Source organism: Rhea pennata, chromosome 23 (genome assembly GCF_028389875.1).
Source record: "Rhea pennata isolate bPtePen1 chromosome 23, bPtePen1.pri, whole genome shotgun sequence".
NCBI classification, from domain to species: Eukaryota; Metazoa; Chordata; class Aves; order Rheiformes; family Rheidae; genus Rhea; species Rhea pennata.
This window is the reverse complement of record NC_084685.1, coordinates 7,154,797-7,177,739: the sequence shown is the minus strand read 5'-3', so window position 1 is coordinate 7,177,739 and position 22,943 is coordinate 7,154,797. Positions and strand designations below refer to the sequence as shown.

Below are 22,943 nucleotides of genomic sequence, written 5' to 3'. Positions count from 1 at the left end.
GCACCATTGTACAGTGGAATCTGTTAACACATGAGGAAGCATGAGGTTCTTAGCATTATTTTTGTGTTTCTAAGAACCAAGGATGATTTGCCCCAAGAAAGGGATTATTTAAATGCAGAACTCCAGACCCAAGCTCCTCAGTATTCCCATACTCTGCCTTAGATTAATCTGCATTTACAAGTTTCAGGATCCTGTATAGGAGGAGACAAATCCAGGCTGAATTCTATTAACCACAAAGAAATATTTTTTGTAGGAGGCATTATTATTACAAGATTCATGCTGCTGTGCTAAGCCATCTTCCCAGACAGCATCTCTGTCCTTATTTAAGTGCCATACTTCTGCACTGTGTAATCCACATATTTTCAACCGAGAATCACTAGAAAGAGAGAGAGAGATTTCCAGCTAATGCAAAGAATATATTAGTTATGAAAGACCTGGTGTTCTTTCAACAGTTGTCAGCAACTTCTCACATATTCCCCAAGAAATTTGCTATCAATCTCCACTAGTGAAAAGTTGCCCTTCATTCTCATAGAGAATCATCCTATCCACAAGAATTTTTTTATTGTTGTTTTTAACAGTGTTGGGGTCAACACACATTTCTGAGACATTCTAGAAGGAAATGTTTTTCCTCATAGCTCTGCTACACCTTTTGAAAGAGAAACTTGTTTAGAAAACAGAACAGTGAGTGCAGTATAAGTAGAGATATAAGGAGAAAGACACACATCCTCCAGGGTATGAATCCTGCTTTTCTAATGAGCAGCATCATAAAGCATTATAGAGTCAGACTCTTAGTTGGAATAATCTCACTGGCTTCAAAAGGCTGACTGTTCGCACTTTTGGAGGATTTGGCCCCTGCTTTATCAAATAAAAGATGTTTTTCAGTGTGTATTTCTTGTTCCTCCTAGGTCTACGATGGTAGCAATAGCTCTGCTCGCCTGCTGGGTTCCTTTAGTCGCACCGAAATGCTCGGCACCAGTATAAACAGCACTTCCAGCACCATGTGGCTCGAGTTTATCACCAACAGTGAGAACACGAGTAAAGGCTTTGAGCTGCAGTTTTCTAGTAAGTCTTAGGCCCATGTCCTTGTGAAATGGGAATCCTAATTGTAATAATGGATTTTTGTGTTGCAGTTGCATGACTAGACAAAGCAATCCTTTCTCAAAAGAGGTTGTCATCCAAAGTGCGTTGAGAACAGAGGAGATGAGTATGTCAGCATACCTGTTGTGAATGAGCCAGAGGCCCTACAGAAAGCTTAGGTCAAAGCAGAGATACAAGATCTCTGGGATCTTACTCAAATCTTAAGCAAAAAGTATAATTCTCAGTATAGCGTTTCTTCTTTTCAGGAAGAGATTGGGAGAAGAAAATATTTAATACTATGTGTGTTAATACTTTCTAAGTTTTAAATATCTTGTGAAAATTGACACTATTTCTCCTGCCTCAGGTTTTGAACTCATTAAATGCGAGGACCCTGGCATCCCACAGTTTGGCTACAAGGTCCATGACGAAGGACATTTTGCTGGCAGCTCTGTATCCTTTAACTGTGACCCTGGCTATACCCTGCGAGGCAGCAGGGTGCTGGTCTGCCTGACTGGGGAGCGGAGAGCTTGGGATCAACCCCTGCCAACCTGTGTAGGTGAGACAGCTCTTGCTTTCAAGTCCTCTGAAATGTACTTTGCTTCGGGCTTCCCGCTGAACATGCTCTCTTCCTCTGTAGCTAACACAGGTGACATTGACTCCAGCATTGGTTACACCTATCTACATCAAAAAAAGACAGTACTAAGGATCCCCTGTACGGTATCTTCTGATCAAGAGCACTGACCCCTGCAAAATGTCTGCTGGCAGTCTTGACACGAAACACTGTGCTCTGAGCCCTTCAACACAATTTTAACAAGGCTTTTTGCTTCATGTTGAGGACTCGACTGCTTTTCCAGGCCTTGTCCTTTCACTTGAATATGCTAAATAGAGTGACAGTTTCTGATAAAGGCAGTTACCAATGTGTGTCCAGGTTTTCGACAGTTGAAAATCAGGTTTATTTGAGAGCTGCCTGACATTTGATCCCAGATATTTTAATTCCCTGAGTTAACCTTTGCTAAGGCCTGAGTTCCCCTTTTCCCGTAAGGCTCCAGAAGGATATACCTTTGCCTAGAACACTCTGGAATTACAGTTTGGGTATCTAAATGAAGTGCTACTGATCTGTTACTCAGTAACCACATAATTAGCTAGTATTTTCAGGACACAGTGATGTTCTTACAGACTTGCTCGTTTTGGATGTCTCAGCAACTGCCAAGCTGTTTTCATAGTTGCAAGCAATGTACTCAGATACTGGCACTCTGAATTCTCCCATGAGTCAGGAACCCCCTGCTGAATTTTAGCCTTAAGTACTGAGGCAAAAGGGCAAATTTCAGTGATTCACCCATCTTCTTAACCTTTACCCTATTTGCTTTATGTATATTGTGTATGATAGTCATGTCTATGTGAGTATATGGAAACTCGTAGAATTTTAATGGACACATCATGAAAATATTACAGAGCCTCAAGTTCTTTGGAAATTCATTTACCAGATACATAGGCACATTGACTTCTTCATTTTGTCACACTTGCAAATTGTTAAGACTTTTTGCAGATAGAAGCAGAATCATTGAGCTCTTTCACTCCACATGTATGAATTAGGGAAAGAAATATGCTGGCAGGCTCTGCCTTTGTTCACTGTGAAGCCAAAAAGATGGGGGGAAGTTGTTCTTCGCTTTGACAGCATGTCAGATTTCAGGAACATACACAGAAGTATGGAGCTATTCTGATGACTCACTTCTTTAGCTGAATTAAGTGACTGTCCTTGCCTTTGGTTTGTATAGTTTGAGAATCGGTTTAAGTGACAAATTCTCTCTCCGTTGTAATCGGGATGAAATTTGCATTGTTGCCAAGTGAGAACCATAATTGTAATGAATCTTCTAACTAACCCATGTGTTGCTTACAGCTGAGTGTGGGGGTACTATCAAAGGGGAGTCGTCAGGACGGATACTGTCTCCCGGCTACCCGACCCCCTACGATCATAATCTTAATTGCATTTGGACAATCGAAGCAGAAGCTGGTTGCACGATAGGGTGAGTCGGAGGCGGGGGGGGGGGGGGGGGAAACTCTTTGCTCCTGTTTTTTACCTGCAGCTGTTCTTAAATGAGGTGATGATTTGCTCTGTGCTTTCATAGCTTGAGGTCAGAGCTAGGTAAAAGCTTTGGTTAACTTTCTGTTGTTGAGCTGCACCACTTAGGCACCACTGAAATCCCCCAGTAGTTTTGCCATAGGAAACCTGATTTTGATATTTTAAATGTAGCTCTACTAAGTTAATGGTTATTGTAGTTTGTTTTACTTTGCACATACAGCTTCTTTTTCCAGTAGTAGATCAGTAATTACATAAAGTGAGTAAAGAGAATATAGTGTCGCTTTGAGAGTCACAACTGAGAGCTAGTGCTGGTTTATCTCCTTGCCAGATTGAGTTCTTCCCCCTTCACTTTTGCTTTTTAGCCATATATGACCTGTGCCTGTAACATCTATTGTGCCAAGTGGTGGTGAAGCCAGATTACTTGCTATTTTTGCCTGTGATGCTACTGTGTTAAAATAGCATCTAAAGCTTTTACGTGTATATAGAGTATAAATGCCCTTCACCCCTTCACTTAAGGGATGTATGCAGAAACAAATCTCTTCCAGCAGACTACAGTGCTGAATTTCCAAACAATATCCAATATGTGTCCAAGTGGCATAATCCTGAAATGAGGACATATATATATAAAATTGCTTGGAAGATCACATCCAAGCAAAGGATAATGCAAGGCAGTTACGGATTTGGTTCATCTCCCGTTCATGCTGCCAGAGGAAATTAACACTGAAACGAGTGAGCTTTGTCAAGTTATTTTTGTGTAAATGAATGAACGGGTCAGGCACAGGTATCCCCAGATGTGAGTGGACAGCAAGAAAAATGAGACCTTGGTTTTCATCTTCTAATTGCATTTTTTATGGTTTTAATAATAAAAAAAACAGATAAAATATAATTATCCTCCCAAAAGGAAGGCTCAAGGTGCTTCCTAATCATACGGTCTGTACAGAGACCCAAGACAGTTTCCTCCTCCTGCTCTTCTGACTTTTCTTATTGTTCTGTTATCACTTTGCTTTTGGAAAATGGCAGTTTGAACTGTTAATTTGTTTATAAGTTATATGAACTTGGCAGTTAGGTAAGCATGATATTGAGAACATTTGGCTCATAAAGTTAATGCAGCCACCAGCAGAATCCAAGCAGTTTTCTATTCTGTAATACTTCATTTGTGATCTCTGCTGCTCACCGTTATTGCCTCATCGAAATCTGCCCCAAGCTTTGCCAAGCCAGTTCCACACTGCTCCGTATATACCTATATATTTCAGTCTAGCTAAAGCCATCTTCAGCAGAAAACAAGTATATTTGCAAGTAAAGTTTTTGCTAATTGATGCAACTTGGAGAGAGCAGGGTAAATTCCAGGTTTATTCAATAGTAATCCTGCTCTCCCAGCTTCTCCACATCATCATTTCTAATACTTGTTAGTTGGTGTATCAGCCCCGTTCGTGTGCTGACCTGAGACCTCTTGCTGTTGCACGTCTGCACTTGTTTGCTGTTCTGTCAGTGTGCTTCTATCTTCTCCATAGCTTCCTTGCTACATCAGCACTGATCTCTTCAACAGAGACTGTTAATCATGCTGAGCTCTGTCGTGCTTCTGGTAAAAGGATTTATGCTAGAGATAAATTTGATCCAGTATTTTTGATTTTACTTAACGCAGAAATTCCCTCTGCTGACTCTGCTCTTCAGTATGGTTCAGTAATGGATGGTTTCTGGTATCAATCTATAAGAAAGAGCATAGCCAGTGCAGTCTGAATTCTGCATGGGCAGCTTCTAGTGGTCTGGTCTTTTCTTGAAGCCTCCTCTTTTTTGCACTCTCTTATAAAAGATTCTGAAAATTCCCATGCAGTTTTTTAACATTTGTCGCTTCCTAGAAGTATATTGACTCCTTTAACCAAACTTATCTCCATGGAAGTTTTTCCAGGATCCTTGTTGCAACTGTTGCATTCCAGTTGCCACACAGGTGGTCTGCTACGCTAATAGCACCTCCTGGCTTACCCACTTTCTGATGCAGATGGTAACTTCTCACTCTGAATCTTCAATGCTAAGACCAGACGTAAAGACTGCAGCAATAGTAGTGATGTTTTTGCCAACCATCAACCAGGCAGTGATATTAGTTGGAGTCTAAATACATAGTGTGAACTTGGTTCATGTTTAAAGCATGGCATGACAGCTCACAGCAGTGAGGTGAAGTACATATCCCCAGAGCAGGCATTACTCCCACACCTACTGCATACAGAACCCCAGAGCTAGGCATCTGTGATGAATATGACCTTCTTTGACACGCAGACTTTAGCAGTAAGGCCTGATTATTCCTCTCAGACTTTTTTCCTCTCCTCAGCCACCCTGGGTATCAATAACAGATTTTATATCTGGGCTGGGCTTTGCCTGTATGAATTAATCTGGAGGGGGGAGTAGGCATGAAATTCTGCTTCCATGCTTCCCAAAAGTGTATGAGACTTCCTCATCCCCATGATGGCTTGAGCAGGTGAGCTTTACTCACATGCGCAATCCTATCCACTTGTGTAGGGGTACACAAATGAGCAGAGCGGTCTGCTTGCCTTTGCAGGATCAGCCAGAGTCTTGAAGTGGGCCAAGACTGAAATGAAGTGATGCCAGGCAATAGTATGGTAATATACCTTGTGACCCCTCCTTTCACCAGAGATAAAAGCTCCCTTCTTCTGCTCCTTTATTTGGCAGCTCAAAGAGAACAGATGATCTCTGGGTTGTTGAGAGAGCACATTTTCAGCAACTTCATTTTTATGGTAATCCATTGGAAAAATAATCCTCTTCACGCATGATACAATTGTATAGAGCCCTCATTTATAACTTGCATTAAAATTAATCACCAAAGCCTTTTGAATAAAGCTGTATCTGCACAGAATGATGGGAAGGAAAGGAAAGAGAGAAAGATAGACTAATTTTTCTATCCATTATTGCTGTGAATGTTAAAGGGTTGCACTTTGAGAGAAGATGGATTGTGTGCGCATGCAAACACGTGTGTGTGCATGTGCACACACATGCGTACACACAAAGTTACAGTGACTTGGCTTGTCCTGGGAGACTCTGGGGAGAGAGGGGAAGGAGGAGGAGGATGTACTGGGAAATGAATGAAGCTTGCCTTCAAGTGCTGCTTGCATAGCTGAGAGTGAATATGCAGTTAGAAGTGGCAGCGGCATTTTATTGCAGAGCAGCAATCTCAGTGTCATCAGAGAGTTTATTGATATTGCTAACACTAGTTTAATGAATGGTGCTATATTGATAGGTTCATTTTTCACAGTCTTATCTAGAAATATGGGTAGAAATACCTGGCTGTTGCAGTTTGCTTCTGTGGAGACTTGTACGGGCGTAGCATTTAGCAGTGTTACGTTTGGGAACCCTCTCCTGGCCGAGAGGGTGACGGCACGAAGTCCTGCAAGCTGCTGTTAATGACAAAAGACCTGCGGCTTGGCGCGGGCTCTGCAGGCATCGGCCAGCGCGGCTGTCGAGCTGTGTTCGGCTGCTGAAGCCATCTCAGGGTGGAAGCTCAGCCTGCTGCACAGCCAGGCTGAGCTGGGGAGAGCCAGGCCTTGGGTGGGAGACCTCAGCGGGGAAAGCCCCAGGCTGGTTAGGCAAGTCGTGAGGATGCTCTCTGGAAAGCTGGGGCTAAATAACTTGTCAAAGAGTGTACAGACCTGGCCTCCTCCTCCTCTCCGTTCCTTGCTAAGCTGGGAAGTGTTGCCCTCTGTCACCTATGTATATAGCTTCAATTCCTAATTTGCTTTTAGTTGCATTTTCATGCGTGTAATTGAGATTGTCAGAGTGCAAAAATAAAACCCTTTTCTCTCCATTGTCTGCTGAACTGGTTGCTCTGTCTTGTCTTAAATTAAGCCCTGCTGGGAATAGAATCAGGATGATAGAAAAATCATGCTGTAGGGTTACAGATGTGCCTACTGAATAGATTGATTTGCTCCAAAGAACACTAGTTCTTCTTAATAAAATCCACTATCCCAATAGATGTCTGAACCAACTGGCATTTGACAACCTGTGCCTTGCCACTGTGTCATCTGCTTATCCTGCTGAAAGCATCCTCCTTGTTGGTAAATCCTGCTGTAATTTGCTTCTTAAAAATAAATTAGGGAAGAGAGTTGCTGTGGCCAGCAGTTAGTCTTGTCCCATGATTGAGCTGGGATTGTGCTCTCCCAGGCAGTAGGACAGATCTGAAGGAGTCTCGGGGGCCAACCCCACCTCGGTCTCTGCAGGGTCTTCGGTTACTCCAACGTCTTCCACAGTGAGTTTTCTCTGGCAGTTGGGGCTAACTAGCACAGGGTAGCCCAAAAGCAAGCATCATCAGGCCAAGGCACTTACAGAGAGTGGCTCTGCTATAATCCATTCGTATTTTCCTTGAGTCTGGCTTTTTTCACTTTGCTCAAGGTCTCTGCTGGGTAGATTTATGAATCAGCTCTTTTGGATTCTGTCGGATTCTGTGGCTGTCATTTTGTTGCTGAGTACATTGCAGTATATATATTTTTTTTATGGATCTACCTTATTTATTTATGTCTGCCCTGGATAAATGGGAAAGCAGCCAAGCGAATACTTCCTTGTTTTCCTCAGTGGGCTCTCTGTCAGGATTTTAAGCCTAGTATCTGAATGTTTTATTTTCACAGGTTTTCTTGGTACAGTTTATAGATCTGTGTCCCCGTTTCGGAATAGCATGCCTGGAGTTACCCTGTGTTAACCTGATCTCATGGTGTCAGGTGGTATTTTCCCCAATGATAATGTGGCGATGAAAAGCAGAAGCAATTAAAATGGCTTCTCTTTGGTTGGCATTTTAAGTACAGGAATGAAAGGGACTGAACCTTGATGTATCACACACAGCCTTTAGTTGATAACTCCCTTAGGTGTATCAGTAATGACCCTATCTTATGGTTAGATGGTACTCCTCCTCTTGGAAGATTCGAAAGTTCATTGCAAAGTCTCATCTGTGCAGCAGCCACTTCAAATCCTTCTGCAATGGAGGCTGTTTTGGCAGGGAGAAGCGTGGTGCAGCATTCCCACCACCTGGGATTTTGGGAACCAGCACCACCAGGCTGTGGCCCAGGGTCAGTCAGTGGGGACACACTTGGGGGTGAGTTCCCTCACCCAGGCACCCAGATGACTGCTGGTACTGTGGGCTTTGCCCAGGGGGGTTCTGAGCAGGTAGAGCCCTGTTTTAGTTCAGAAACAGGCGAGATGAGAGCTCTGAGTAGTACTGCTGCAGGCAGTTACATACTAGGGAGTGTTTGATGCACACTAAAGCCTTGTAGCCCTCTCTTCAGAGCAATAATATGCAGAGTAAGGAAATGGCATCTGCATTCAGAGCATCGTAATAAATACCAGGTGGAGACCACAGTGTCATTTCACTGGCTGCTGCCAGCTTCTTCATTTTTGTCTTCTCTCCCTCCCCTTCCTGTTGCATATTTTGGAGAGCTGGCTCATGCCACCTCACTGTTCCTTTATCGCTTGCTCAAGTTGTTTTGCTAGCTGACCTTGATATAGCTTTGCAATATCCAGAGTTTTATAAAATGTGTCAAAATCAACTTCAGTGTAGGAGGCATCCGGGAAAGAAACATGCTGCACCTGGTTCATCATTGCTTTGAGTGGAGGTGCCTACTGTGCTCACTTGTGGGTTTTCTGCTCTCCCCGTGCCAAGAGCGCACAGATGCCATGAGGGGTTACAGGAGCTTTCTTTTTACCTCTTCTTCTCAGTTTAATCCTAAATGGCTGTATCGTCAGATTTTGCTTTCTTCTCTGTTGTACTCGCTCAGGGCTTGCTGCATTGCTGGTGGAGTTCCCCATCCATCTGTCCTTGGACAGGATTCAGGGCTGCCTGGTAGCATCTCGGGTATAATTGCTCCCCATCCCAACACTCCACACTCAGTTCTGTCATGTACAAGTGTCTCCCTGAGTTCATGTTTCTGTACTGAAACTCAGTCCATCCTTGCCTGTATCAGTCACATCTCTGTTCTTGTATCTCAGACATGACTACTGCAATCCAGCTTTCAGGATGTGCCATCTTTCCCATCCACACACCCTTTTATTCCCCTTTTTATTAACCTCTGGGACAATTAATAACAGTGGCCTGTTAAGGATTTCTTTTCCATTAGCATCAAGATGGTGTTTTAAGTAGGAGTTGATGTTGGTTGTTTTCCTCCTTTTTTTCCCCCCTGTTACACAAGATTAGCTTGGTGCCAGGAGCAAATTCTTTGATCTGCATACTTGTAACAAAAATCAATGCATTTTATCAGTAAATGCTGGCCCTTGAAAAAAAGGTATTCCTTGCAGGACACCAAAAAGCAAAAGGACAGCCAAGGTTGTTGCTGTGTGCGACACAGGGACAATGTGTGAATTGGATGAATTTACATCGGTTGTCTTAAGGGACCCTAGCCCATTTCCTGCTAATTTGCCTTTTAGAATAAGTTTCTCAATATTTCTGTGTTTATCTATAATAAAGCTCAGTAAAACCAAGGACAAACCTCTTGTCCTCCCCTTCACAGTCTCTGTGCCTCCACCACAAGTTTCCAGGATGCCCTTGAAGGCTTTTGTGTGTGTGACAGCTACTCATTGTAATGTCTGAGCACTGCCAGTGCAAAACCAGCACTGACAAGTCCAACTGGGGATATTTCCACTGCTCACTGTGGGCTTTTGGACCTTTACTTTCTTTCTGCTCAAGTCTTTGAGAAGAGATTAGTAATTTATTTGCTTAGGATAGGAAACAAAAAAGGGTCCAAATTTTCAGAAGACATTAGTATCTGTGATTCAGTTGCTTTTCATTTATGGACATAAGTGTTTTATTAAGGAGCTATGTGACTAAGAGATCTTGTTTTTTGTAGAGAGATAAAGTTATTCAGAGGGCTACAATATTTTGTGCAAGGTGAGTGGCAGATACTGGAAGAGAACATGATTCTTACTCAGTGGGCCATGCTACTGTAGGTTAGTACCTTTTTAACTCTTTCCAGTAAAAGGCAGAGCTGTATTTGTGGTGTGACCTCCAGTTGTTTTTGCCACACAGGCTCCATTTCATGGTTTTCCACACTGAGGAGTTCCATGACGTGCTGAGGATATGGGACGGTCCAGTGGAGAACGGGATCCTCTTAAAGGAGATAAGTGGGTCTGGCTTACCTGGTGATGTGCACAGTACTTTCAATTCTGTCATTCTTCAGTTCAACACTGATTTCTTCACAAGCAAGCAGGGCTTTGCTATTCAGTTTTCAGGTAGGCTTTGTGGTATTTCTTAAGCTTTGGCCAGACGTGGTTTTGCTAATAAGTGATTTCCACCTTGCAGGTACTGATGGTGAGCAAATGCTTCTATTGAACCCAATAGCAGGGACTGTGGAGTCTGTAGAAATACAGGAAACTTGTAGCTTGTCTTTGAAATGCAAGTGACTTCTGTCCACGACTCTCTGGCCATGGACAACTTCACAGTGGTGAACCCGGCAGCAAGACATAGAACAATACATTGTGGCATACACAAGAAAGGACTGGAGACATTTTCCACTGCATTTCCCACAGGTCCCTTAGAGATCACAGTATGTGGAGAACTTCCCCTGGGCATTCTGAGCGCAGCTGGCCAGTGGTCTCTGAAAACCAAGTCTATCAAAAATCCCTCAGATTAGATCTCCTGAGAGGCAAATCACAAAATTCTTGAAAATATTGGCTGTAGTGATGTCACTGCAAGCAGCAGCACTACGTGTGATATAATGCAGCTATAATCTGGTTATTGTCTGATAGCCAAGACTCATTGCCTAAGACCTGACCTTGCAAATGCATTTATTTCAGTTACATTAGGATAATAAATCTCTGTATTCACATGTAGGTTTCTGATTTCTGAGCCTTCACTGGCATGTCCATTAACCAAACAGAGACCTATTTTGGAGATGCTAGTAACCAGCTTGGGAACTACTAGGTAAATAGTCATAAGACTTTTCTGGGATTCGAAAGTACCTAGGCAGCAAGGTTCATGCTGTGTCTCCCCAAGATTTTGCCCACTGATTTCTGTTCCGGGTGCCTACTGTGGGTTCAAGGACAGGCCAGCTCTTTGGGAAGAACAGCAGAACAGGATCTTTTCTGAGATGACCAAGACAGAGGGACAGCTTTGGGGTTGCTGAAGGTGGTTGTGCCTCTCTGTCTTTGCCAGGCTTGTGTCTCAGTGGCAGAGAGACCAGAATAGCGCTGCTAACTTGTCTTATCTTCAGTGGCACAGAGAGCAAGAGAGGGATTTTCTCTGATTCTTTTAAGAAGAGCTTGCTGTAAACTGGCTAGGTGTAATAGACTCATATCAACTTAGCAGGAAATAAGCTCCACTCAGCTGCCTGATACAGAGCTGGTCTTTATTGACTACTCCTGCTCAAAGCCTTTGTTCACAAGGTGTGACTAAGTAGTCAGACCTAAGCTGAGAAATAGACAGTTTCAGATCTTGTGAACTTTAAGGATCTATATAAGCTTACAAAACTTCTCTTTCTCCATAACTTTCCATACTGTTAATTAGCTCTAGTGTTGATGGGCCTTGAGCTCAGTCAGCCGTGAAGTCAGTGGGGCTGTGCGCCTTGCCGCCAGCTGAGAAGCTGGTGCGCTCCTAAATAGCAAAGGGAGTGAGATACCAACAGGAGGTCATCTGATACCTCCAAGGGATGCAGCAGTGAGACTGGGAGGGAAACACATGCATTTCTGAAAGGTCAGACTTGATACTTCACAAAGCTAAAGGCTAAATTCCCCTGCCACTCAGTGAAAGTGAAAAGTGCAAGCGGTGTAGTTTATTTTGCAGCATGTGTCTGACACAGAATTCTATAAAAATGCCATGTAAGATCAGTGGATGCCTGGACATGCGTGTGCACAATTACACATCAAACTTGCACTCTGTGTAGTGCACTTGAACTTGTCATTCCCCAGAGCCTTTCCCAGCTGGAGTAACAAATGCTCAGTGCAAAGTAGAAGTCAGTTTTGTGTATGTGGCAACTTTAAGGGATACCAAAGGAGCAAAGATGGAGAAATAAAGTCTTTGCTTGCTTGGATATGTGTTCAAAGAGAGAGTCTAAGTACAGTCAGTACTTGACTTCTGCAGTGTGAATTTTTGGTTTCTCTCATTTTGTGTCTTTCTTACTGTCCTCTGCAAATGAGTCAAGGGAAATAGCAAGAAATGTGACTTTGTAGTTGGGTGATAGCCTGGGATTTGGAATAGCTGGGAAACAAACCATAGTCTCCCACTGATTCCCTGTGTAGTCTGTGCAGATGTGGTCGTCTTTCCTTTCTGTGCCTCTGTTTCAACGATGGAAATGATGCCTCTTCCCAATGCAGATAGAGCACTGGGATAAGTAAACTACAATATTAAAGGTTATAAGATGAAAGAATATCAATGGCTTGATTCAGGCTGAAATCAGGACATGATGGAGCTGAAGTTATATCTGATAGAGCCTAAAAATCAATGTTTGTAACAAGTGAAGGTCTGTGCTGAAAGGCCCATGGCAGGGATGGGGGAGTGTTTATAAAGGTCTTTTTAATCATCTGCAAAATATTTTGCAGCTACACAGGAGGAGAATTAGGAAATGTGTTTCAGATAATAATGGGAGTGAGGGAGCAAGTTTTAATATTTTAGTATGAAATTCAATATGTTTAAAATGACTAATAAAAGGGGAAATACCTCATCTTTGCATGAAGCAATGGGTGTAAGTGAGGAGGAAGTTCTGCAAGCCCTTATTAAACATATTTTAAATACTCATCAGTTTCTACAGCCACTTCCTGCAATGACCCAGGGATTCCCCAGAATGGGAGCCGGAGTGGTGACAGCAAAGAGGCGGGTGACTCCATCGTCTTCCAGTGTAATCCAGGATACGCTCTGCAAGGGGAAGGCAAAATCACTTGCGTACAGATTGAGAACAGATTTTTCTGGCAACCAGATCCTCCCTCCTGCATAGGTATGTTACACGTGTCTGTCTTCTCGTTGCACCAGGCTCCCTGCCCTGATTTCCTTGCAAGACTGCTGTATCTGAAAGGCACAAGTCCCACCTGGTTGGAAGAGATGTACAACATCTCAGATAGCTATCCACTGCCTGCAGAATTACTTTCTAAGTTTGTTCCTAGAGATCTAAAAGCCGTTGTTTAGCTCTGCCTGCAGAGTGCCTGGGACAGTGAGGACCTAGGTGAATGATTTCTGCATATAGAGACGTTTTTTTAAGCTTGTAAAGTAATAACAGAATCTCATAAAAAGAGTCTTTTTAATATATCCAAGACATACAAAAATAGTCATGCTAAGCACATAAAAGCAATAAATATTAAATTTGCTAGCCAATTAAATGCTAGCCAGAAATTACCTATCCTGTAACCTTCACTCCTGTTTATGCAGTGTTATCCCAAGCAAAGAAAATTAGTTAATTCTGTTCCTAAAATCTTACTGAAAGCCAGCTGAGAAGCTTCTACAGCGTGCACGGGATCTATGCTCCCTGCAGGGTGACTTGATTTCTGAATGGCTGTCATGATAATCTAGTGTGGCAGCTTTTCAACCTGATTGGGACGATCTTTTTAGTCTTCCTGGAGCTGTAACGAAGTCAGATCGTTGCATGTCATGGCCATCTAGCCATTTCCATGTTCTGTTTCACACCAGGAGCTGGTCTCTTAGTCCTTTTCAGAGAGATGTAGCAAGTGCCTTAATCTCAGTGCGAGGTGATCTGAGCTAAGGGAATTCTCATGGGTCATCTTTATTGTAGGCTATTTGACTTAGAGATACTGTGTTGAATTCTTTTTGAACAAAGGCCTTGCAATCTTGTTTTAGGAGACATAAGCTCAATGATAGACCATGAAAAACCTGAAAGCAATTTCTTGCTCTTTCCTTCCCTTCAATCACAAAGGATTTGAGGGAATAATCAGTGGATAGATAAAGTCAGTTTTACAATGACTATGTAACAGGCTGCCTAGTTAAAGCCAAATGGGAAAATGGAGTTTCATTTAAGGTTTGGATTTTATGTTTGTATTTAGCATTTCAAATACATTTCCCCGTCTTTATTTTACCACTTTTGCATTCCCTGAACAATGTGGGCTGAACTGAAACCTCAGCTGAAACGACCCCAGGGATTTGGGGCAATTGAAGTCTGGATCCGGACCCAACTCCAAACAGCAATAACTTGAAGCAGTTTCTAGTTTAAATCCTTTGGAGACTATGGGTGGCATTTTCAAAGAAATCAGAGGGCGTTAAACAGTTGGCTCCCTTAGGCTTTTCAAAAATGAGTCTGTGTACTTAAAGTTTCTTCTGAATTTTCCCTTGACTTCACAGTCTGAAAAAGGAATGCGTCCTAAACGTTAATATGAAGTTTAATGGACATAGCACATATACTTGCAGTTCTTCCAAAGTGTTTGGGCATGACCTTAAGCTAAACTCTTCTCTGTTCTGTATAGTGATTTCTTTGCCCATTCAGTTGGGATAATGGTTCTTGTTATCTGCAGTAGTCTGTGAGTGGGCTGGACAGAAGTTGTTTTCAGGCCTTGGAGGAGGGTCTGTAGTCTAACTTTCTGATATAAACTTTATTGTACAGCTCAACAAAATTAACTGATGTTTGGAGATTGTTGGGTATTTGCAAGGAACACTTTATAAATGCCCACAGAAATAGTTTGGTTTTTTAGATGTAATCTTAACCTTCCTCTCAGGTGTGGATGTGTACACACACAAATGTATACACACACAAATGTATACACACAACACTTACTCCTTTGTGGAAGATCCTTGCAAGATTTGTCCTCTTATTTCTGTCTCATAATACTTCATTTCCCGCTTAGTGTTTGCATTGCTGCAGGCTGGGTTTTAAGCTCAAATACATGAAATTAAAGATTGTGCTGCTCCCTCTGTAGCCGCATCCCAAATCTGGCAGGGAGGATGGATCTGAGCAACAGGGGGAATCTTAGAGCATCAGCTCTTATGAAGAGACTGCAGAAAGGCTGACTAATAAATCAATCATGAACATTTGCCACAGTGGAAATGTATGCAGTCACTTTGAGCTTTTAAAAAAAGTAATAATTGATTTTTCAATCAGCTTAGCATTTAATGTGTTGGTGACTGTAGTAAACACGAACAAATCATTAGTCCTAGACAACATGTTTTCACTTATTTAGCAACAGTCCAGAATTTGACAGGGAATTGCCTAAATACGTGCAACAGGAAGTCATAAAGCATCTCTCTCTCTCCTCAGTTACTCGGTATTACATTATCTTATCTCATGAAGATTGTAGTAGCATCCGCAGCTCTGTTTCTCCCTGTGTATGTATTCTGCCTGGCATAGCAGAGTCCTCATCTCCATTAAGGCCACTGCATGCTTTGCAATACATATCTTAATAGCTATCTGGCAACAGTCAACTGTCTCTCTGTCCCCTTATCTGTCCGTATTGCCTGTTCTTTCTCCCTTCCTGTGGTTCACCTACTGCTTTCTGAGTTTTTCTAGGACCAAGCCTTATCCCTGTGCTTGATTTCTTCCTCAGCTCCTTGCGGAGGTATCTTGACAGGACCGTCTGGAGTCATCTTGTCCCCTCAGTACCCAGAGCCCTACCCGCCAGGGAAGGAGTGTGACTGGAAGCTGACGGTCTCACCCGACTATGTCATTGCCCTGGTGTTCAACACGTACGTGCGCCTGAGCTGCCTGGTGCCGCTGCCGTGGGGAAGGGCAGGGGAGCACGCCTGGGGGAGCTGGGCTGGCCTGTGGGTCTCCTCCTCTCTGAAGGAACTGAATCTGGTAGGAGCATCCCGTAGTGGGGAGTAACTGTTCTCAGATGGACCTTAATTTGGAAAAAGATGCACATTTTCCAACTGCAGTTTCTCTTTGATAAACATACGGCTTTTAAAGGGCATAACCATTTAACTCGTACAGCACAGGAAAGCCCTATTGCAACATCAGTGATTGACAACTTATCTGCCCTTAACAGTAACACCGGTCCTCAATCCCTTACATACAGAAGGGAGAGAGAAACATCTTGTTCTTCTGCTCTCATCCTGCTTAGCTTAGAAGCTGCCTGGGGGCAGAAGCAGTCTCTTGACTATGTGGTTGTACAACCCCTTGAGGCCACAGTCTGTTGTTCTCCAGGGGCTACTGTAGTTTAATTCATTTCAATTATACTTCAAGTATTCCTCCTCTGTTTCTTCAGCTTTAATTTGGAGCCTGGGTATGATTTCCTTCACATCTATGATGGACCTGATTCTCTCAGCCCCCTCATTGGAAGCTTTTATGGCTCCCAGCTGCCCGAGAGGATAGAGAGCAGCAGTAACAGCCTCTTCCTTGCTTTCCGAAGCGATGCCTCCGTGAGCAACACTGGATTTGTAATCGACTACACAGGTAAAATGCATCTGGAGGTAGCACCTGGGCCATCTGGCTCAGCAAAGTACTTTGTATTTTACCTGCACTTACCCTCAAGTTAAACCACCTAATTGAACCATATGGGAGAAGCTCTAGAAACTATGGGAAACCTCTCTTCAGCTAGGAATCCTGCTGTCTTTGTGGCTACCACCAAAGCTGATTAATGTAGAAAGCTGGGAGGTAGAAGTGATCCTGTAGGCTGGCTCAAAGGCCACAATACATAAAGGTAGAAAGAGCAGGATAAAAGGACTGTCATGTGGATGAGGATCAAGCTTGGTTACTTCCATGTGGAGCTTTTTATTAATAGAGAAGAAAATCTTGGCATTTTTTCTTCAAAACAAATGGGAGGAACAGTACCAGGAAGTATATATTTATGCATAGATTCTATTCTGTAAAATCTTCCTTGCTTCTCACTGAATTTAAGTAGTTCTGTCTTCTCCTTAGTGAGCAGAACATGCCTCATAGTTTCACATTTGAGCATTCAGAGGAGTAGAGAGTGTTGAACTGTTAACTGGGTATTAGGAATGGTCTGCGTTGCCTTGGATTAAAGATTTATTCTTAGCAGCAAGAACAGCTTTGTCCAAGAAAAGGAGGTGCAGACATACATATCCAAAATGTGATCTCAATCTGAATTGCTGACACTGTCATTTAAAAGAGTACTAAATTATTGAGTGGCTATCTTTAGAGGCAAGGATCATGGAGGTGGATGCTTGGCTATCTCCAGTCAGTGGAGTCTGAAGTTGGTACATTTTGCTCCACCTAAGATTCTAGAGCATCTACTGAAAAAAAAAAAAAAGAAAAGAAAAGAAACAACAAAAAAAGAAACAACAAAAAAAATCACTGAAGGACTGATTTCACTAGTAGCAGGGAAATGAGCAGAACAGTCCGTTCACAGGTATCCTGTGTTATTAGAATATTGGCTTTTCTTCCTTATTGCTTGAGGAAGAAATAAAACTTTTTGGTGGCTTCAGCTCTAATAGGGAGAGACAGGGGAAGTGATTAGAGTTTTCCCTGGGTGCTTTAGCTCTCTGTTGATAGAGCAAGGTGAGAAGTGACAAACCTAGCACAGTTCTGGGAGATGGGGGAAAAAAGCCCGAGTGCTTTGTCAAAGCTTGTTCCTTGCTTGTGTGTCGTGCAGATAGAAGAACAGAATTATTGCAAACTGTAGTAAATAATTTGCTCTGGAAAAAATGGATCTGATGAGCTGGGATTGTGCAGAAAAAGATTAAGAAATGGAAAAAATGGAGCTAGAAAGAAATGATCCTTGTAACACACTTTGGCCTGTATGGAGTATTTGCAATATAGAAGAGAAGTGTTGATGGCTTCCCATGTTCTGGATGTGTGCCGCTGTGAAACATGGCTTTGCATCGTGGTGTATGCTGTGAAACCGGCTGCTGAGCCTTACTGGCCCCAGCCTGTGCTGCCGGAGCAGAGTTAGCGCGTGCTGGAGGGCTGACGGGCTGCTGCCAGCTCTGCAGGGCTGCTGCCGATCTCTCTGTGTGAGCGGGCAGTTCTCTTCTCCCATTTCCAGGCTCCAGTCTGTAGTTTCTGCTTTGGGATTCACCTGGGCAAAGGCTGAATGATAGTGTTCTGATCTGAAATGACAGCTCCTGTTTGTTATGCTGAACAGATGGGTTTACCTCCCGTACAGTAATAAAATAATAAGGAAAAGACAATTAACAGTGCTTAAGATTCAACAGATTGAAAATTTCCTGCTCCCACTAGAATTAATTTTACTGAAAATTCAGTCTTGGGTTTTGCTGTTTTTTCCCATTCTTTTTGGACAGACAAAAAGTAGTTAACAAATGAAATCTCATTAAATTAGGGTTGCTGTGTGATGCATTTTTCTCCTAAACACTCCTACGGTGTTAACCGTGCCTACATACTTCCCACAAAGCTAAACTGCTGGGAGAGAAGAATGAGACTTTAAGTTTGCTCATTAATTTCCCCACACTTTAAAAGGAGCTCAGGATTCAAGTCTGAGAAACTGCAGAAAATAGAACTGTGGGGAATTGAAGAAGAAGAAAGAAAGGCGGAGAGGGAGTGTGAGCGCTAGAAAATCAAATATCCAGCTCGGCGCGGGGCCAGCGAGGAATCCCAAGTACGGTTCAAAGGCACCGTCTTCCCTCCAGCCTCCCTGCGTCTGGTCACTGCTGCAGCCCATGTAGGCTTTTGCCCCTCGCTCCCGAATGCCATGTATCACCTGTGTCGGCTGGATACAGAATGCTGTTAATTACCAGGGGCTTTGTGGTCCTCTCCTGGTGATGTTCGGAGGGGAAGGAAACAAAGCAGCCATCTGTCACTCCCTCCTTGAACTCCTGCGTCTTCTCCGGGACTGGGATTGTATCACTAGCCTGAAGCTACAGCGTGTCGGGTGAATTTCAAACAGCCTCAGCTCTTCGTCTGAAATTGTTTCGGGGGCAATGGCTCTTCAAGAGAAAGTCCTCCTCTGGGGCTAGGAGGAATGCAGAAAACGAGAGCGCGAGAGAGAGAAGAAAGCCTTGGGCTTTTATTGTGCCAGTTTTTGCGTAGAGCGTGGCAGTGAGAGCGAAGTGGGAATGCAGCAGTGCCACAAAAAGGTGTTCTAGGGCAGATCTTCAGCTAGGCAATCTTCCAATTTGGCTACACTCACAAACTGCACCGGCAAGATTTCTAATAGCTGGACACATATCTTGGCTTTACACCTGTGATGCACCATCAGCTGTGCAGCAGAATGAAAAATCAAAATAAGATTGCTAGCAAAGAAATCATAAGTGGATTCTCCCCACACACACTTAAATTTAGAGGTTTGGTGTACTGTCTGCATAAAGCCTTGGATTGTTTCAAAGGGTGGAGGGAAACTGAAAAGCAATCGTTTGGAATTTCAGTTGGAGAGGAATTTATTCTTTGGTATGACTTACCAGTAGTGAGTAGATTTTGATTTCAAGCTAGTTCCTGAAAAAGAAGTGCTCTCCTCAGACATCCTGTTGCAGATCTTTTGGAATTATTATAATAATCCTTAACAGAGTGCTTGTTTGCAACACCGGCTTAGTTAATGGCATGTCTGTGAAAGCACTGTGCCGTGTTCATGGTAGATTGACTTGAGCCCAACAAGTGTTAGCTTAACCAATCAAGTGGATGATAAGTTCTTGATTACAAAATAGGAAAGACAGTTATAAAACAAAAGCATAAGTACAGGAAAAAGATTGCTTGCAGTATACTTAAGATTGATGTCCTGTTCCAGTTGTTGCTTAAGAATATTTTATGAATGTCTCAGCTACAGAAAGCTAAGATTTCCCTTTGGGAAGCCAGGTATATTCCCCTAATCAATTTACACACTGCAAACTGCATATTTTATTGAGATACATTTAATATATGCGTACACTCTGATATTTTTACACAGAGACTGACCATGCTTTCTTAATACTATGAAGGGCTGGCTTTTCATTTACAGTGCTTTTTCCGGACATTCTTCCTCCCGCTTTATCCTTTGAGCATTTTGGATGTAATTGTCGTGGACATGTAAGTGGGTCAGACTCCATTAGTCCTTCTGTCTGTATGAGCGATGTGTCCTGATGGTCCAGGGATGAATGTGACCCAGGGTGCATATTCAGGTTTGGGAGGGAGTTTCCAGGTTGGATGCTCCAAAGCAGGAGGATTTTTAGTACTTCCTGTTTCTGTTGCAGGCTAGAAGTGAAGAGGCATGAAATTGAAAGCAAATGAAGCAAAACTGATTACTTTTCACCCTTCCAAAATGGGGGGGACACCCTTATTTCAAATCCATTATTATTTTACCAGACTCATTTTGCCCATCTTGAGCTTATAAACATATACTCAGCATTTCTTATGGGTTATTTAAGGTGGAAATTCTCCATGGAAGCACTGTTCTGTATAATCTATTGCAAGACAAACTGTTTAAAAATACCCAGTGTTTTGCCATTAAAATAGTCAGAAATTGGAGGTGGAGCTTGAACCTAAAACAACTTGCATTTGAAAATACAAATCTGTTTCTTGGAAAAGGCAGTCCATTTTGCTGGGATGAGTCAAAGGAGGCTGTACTCCTGTCTGGCTGGTGCAGCAGCAGCAAAGCTTCCAGGAATGCCAAAGCTGCACCTTGACTGGTGCATCTTCATGTGTAATTTGTCTCTTCTTCCATAGATGATAATCACTGTGAAAAGTTGTCCTTTAGGCAATTCCTCTAAGCATTGCTTTAAAGTTTAGTGCATATTAAAGGCTTGCCCTTGCTCTCGGACATGGAGCTCACGATGCACAGGGAGGACCACAACTCTCTGATGAAGCTGCTCTTGAACACATAGATGAAAGCCTGACCTCCTGGTCTAGGAGCTCTTGCGTGATTTGAGTTTTCCTTGGGAAAGGAGAGGAGAAGCAAAGGACACTTCTCCTTTCTGTGGACTAATGAGCCAATTCTCATGGCATTTCTGTCTTGACTCTTTTCTGAATGTTTGGAGCCTGGGTACACGTTAATTAGGACATTAGGCTAATTCTGAAGTATTTGAGTGAAATAAAACCTTAATTCTGAATGGACAAGCAGTGCTGTCCTCACTTTGTAGTCCAATAAATCAAAGGCTTGGGAAGCTGTGGCTTTTCCACATCCCCCTTATGAGTCTTCAGCTGTCACCATGCAACCAAATACTCCTGCCTCCCTTTGTAACCTACTGCTGAGGATCATCGTGGCAATTTGCCAGTAGAAGAGTGTTTGGCTAGAGGTATGTGTAGGACAAGTGTGTCAGGATTCATCGTCAGCTAAGGTGAGTGGTGTCCCTGAAGGCACAGACCCTCCAGGGAAAAGAGAAACAGTCAGATGAGGAAAATGCAACAAAAGCCACAGAGACATTGCTTAGCAGTCAATCGCCACCCCCTTTTCAGCAGTCAGCAGAGTGACTTGAGCACTCAACATCATGATTTTTCAAAGCAAGAGCAGAGGCTGAGATCAAGCACATGGCTAAGACATCTGACAGCTGGGTGGGAGGCTGATTGGCAGGTTGAAGCCACATCAACTTTTTACATGAAAGGCAGTGAGACTGTTCAAAATAACAAGAGAGGCATAAAGTGGTCATGAAGAAGCTGTTAGGTGCAGCTTTTATATGGAAGAGTCTAAAATGAATATTAGTAATTCAGGGAAATAAAGGTTTGCAGAATAAAGAAATATTTTGGAGAAGTGAGTAGTGTATTTACTCTTGCAAATGGCTTGTATGCTGCAGTGGCCTCTCAGCCATGCAGCTGCACTGCTCATCTGCAGAGCCCTGCTTGACTGATGCCCAGAAGGAATTGCTGGGTGCACAGAGGTACCAGTTCTCACCAGAGCCCATGTCCATATCTTGCACTGCAGCTCTGCAGTTCAGGTCTGATCCTTGTCTCAACACCACGTCTCTGAGTGTGTTGTGACAACCACTTTATACAGGAATATTTCATAGATTGCCGTAATGGTAAAGGCTGCCTGCTTGGTTTCCAATGGTAGCTGATGTGTTACAAGCATGAGGATGAGTGAGGATAGAATATGTTCATCAGAGCTGACCAGAGAGTGAAGGACTTCGATTTCCAGTGCTGCGCATGAAAAAAGCTTTCTGGTCCTTTAAGCTTTCTTGTGATAATCAAGATTTCTCTGTTATGTCTAGATGATATCTCAGATCACAGGAGATAATGGAATAAAAGTGTTGAATTCTGTCTTAGAGCCCAAATCTTCTTCATCATGTTGCTCTTTCTAAAATGCTGCATTGCGCTTGTAGACACATGGGCGTGTGCTCCTGCCTTCCCACGAGCAGGTAAATGGAACATCCTGTTTGCTTTTTGGAGAGCAAAGGTGCTTGGAGGAGAAGTGGCTTGTTCAAACTCGTGTGGCAGGACACTGCAGTTGTAAAAGAGGAGCTCCAGTTCTTCACCCACCCTTCCCCTCTTGGACTCCATCTCTTCTGAGAGCAGTGGAATTGACTACTGGTTGTTCACTGACCACAGGTAGTCCACAAGGAGCTCATGAAGTTAGTTCCTGGAATCATATTATCATTTTGACTCTAAAATTTTATGATGCAAATGTCTTCTGGTCTGTGAGAAGTATTGAGAGTTGACCAGTCCGTGGCCCCAAAATTGGGATCTGATGTTGCAGGAAAAAGTAGCATCCTCACCTGGTGTAGGTTCAGGGCAGTTCTTCATGGAAACGTTTCACATTTTTTCACCCTCCTTACCTGAATCACTAGCTGGTGGTACAGCTGTTGTATAAAGGAAACTGTAGAGCTAATCCTGTTTCTCACTGCAAAGAAAGAAAAGGAAGATTTGGGGCCTTGACTCTTTCTCCTTCTTCACACCCTCCCATACTAAAAGCCTATGATTTAATGCTTAAACACACTATAATTGTTCACAAACCCACTGCTCTCAGAAAAGCCCTCATCTTTAATGAGCAATTTCCAAATGACAAAAGAGCAGGATTAATCAAAGCCTCTAATTATTTCATGGAGGGGAAAAAA

The 22,943-nt window shown here is 42.9% G+C and overlaps 1 protein-coding gene across 1 annotated transcript in view; it reads left to right on the top strand.

Annotated features, from left to right (window-relative positions):
• The window catches only part of CSMD2 (CUB and Sushi multiple domains 2), a 325,353-nt gene that overhangs the window by 220,121 nt on the left and 82,289 nt on the right, over nucleotides 1–22,943 (top strand). The window contains exons 23-29 of the mRNA XM_062593772.1: nucleotides 906–1,062; nucleotides 1,442–1,633; nucleotides 2,975–3,101; nucleotides 10,170–10,372; nucleotides 12,877–13,068; nucleotides 15,617–15,755; nucleotides 16,277–16,464. Coding sequence (XP_062449756.1) covers nucleotides 906–1,062; nucleotides 1,442–1,633; nucleotides 2,975–3,101; nucleotides 10,170–10,372; nucleotides 12,877–13,068; nucleotides 15,617–15,755; nucleotides 16,277–16,464 — 1,198 coding nt within the window. The remainder of the gene's footprint in view (nucleotides 1–905; nucleotides 1,063–1,441; nucleotides 1,634–2,974; nucleotides 3,102–10,169; nucleotides 10,373–12,876; nucleotides 13,069–15,616; nucleotides 15,756–16,276; nucleotides 16,465–22,943) is intronic.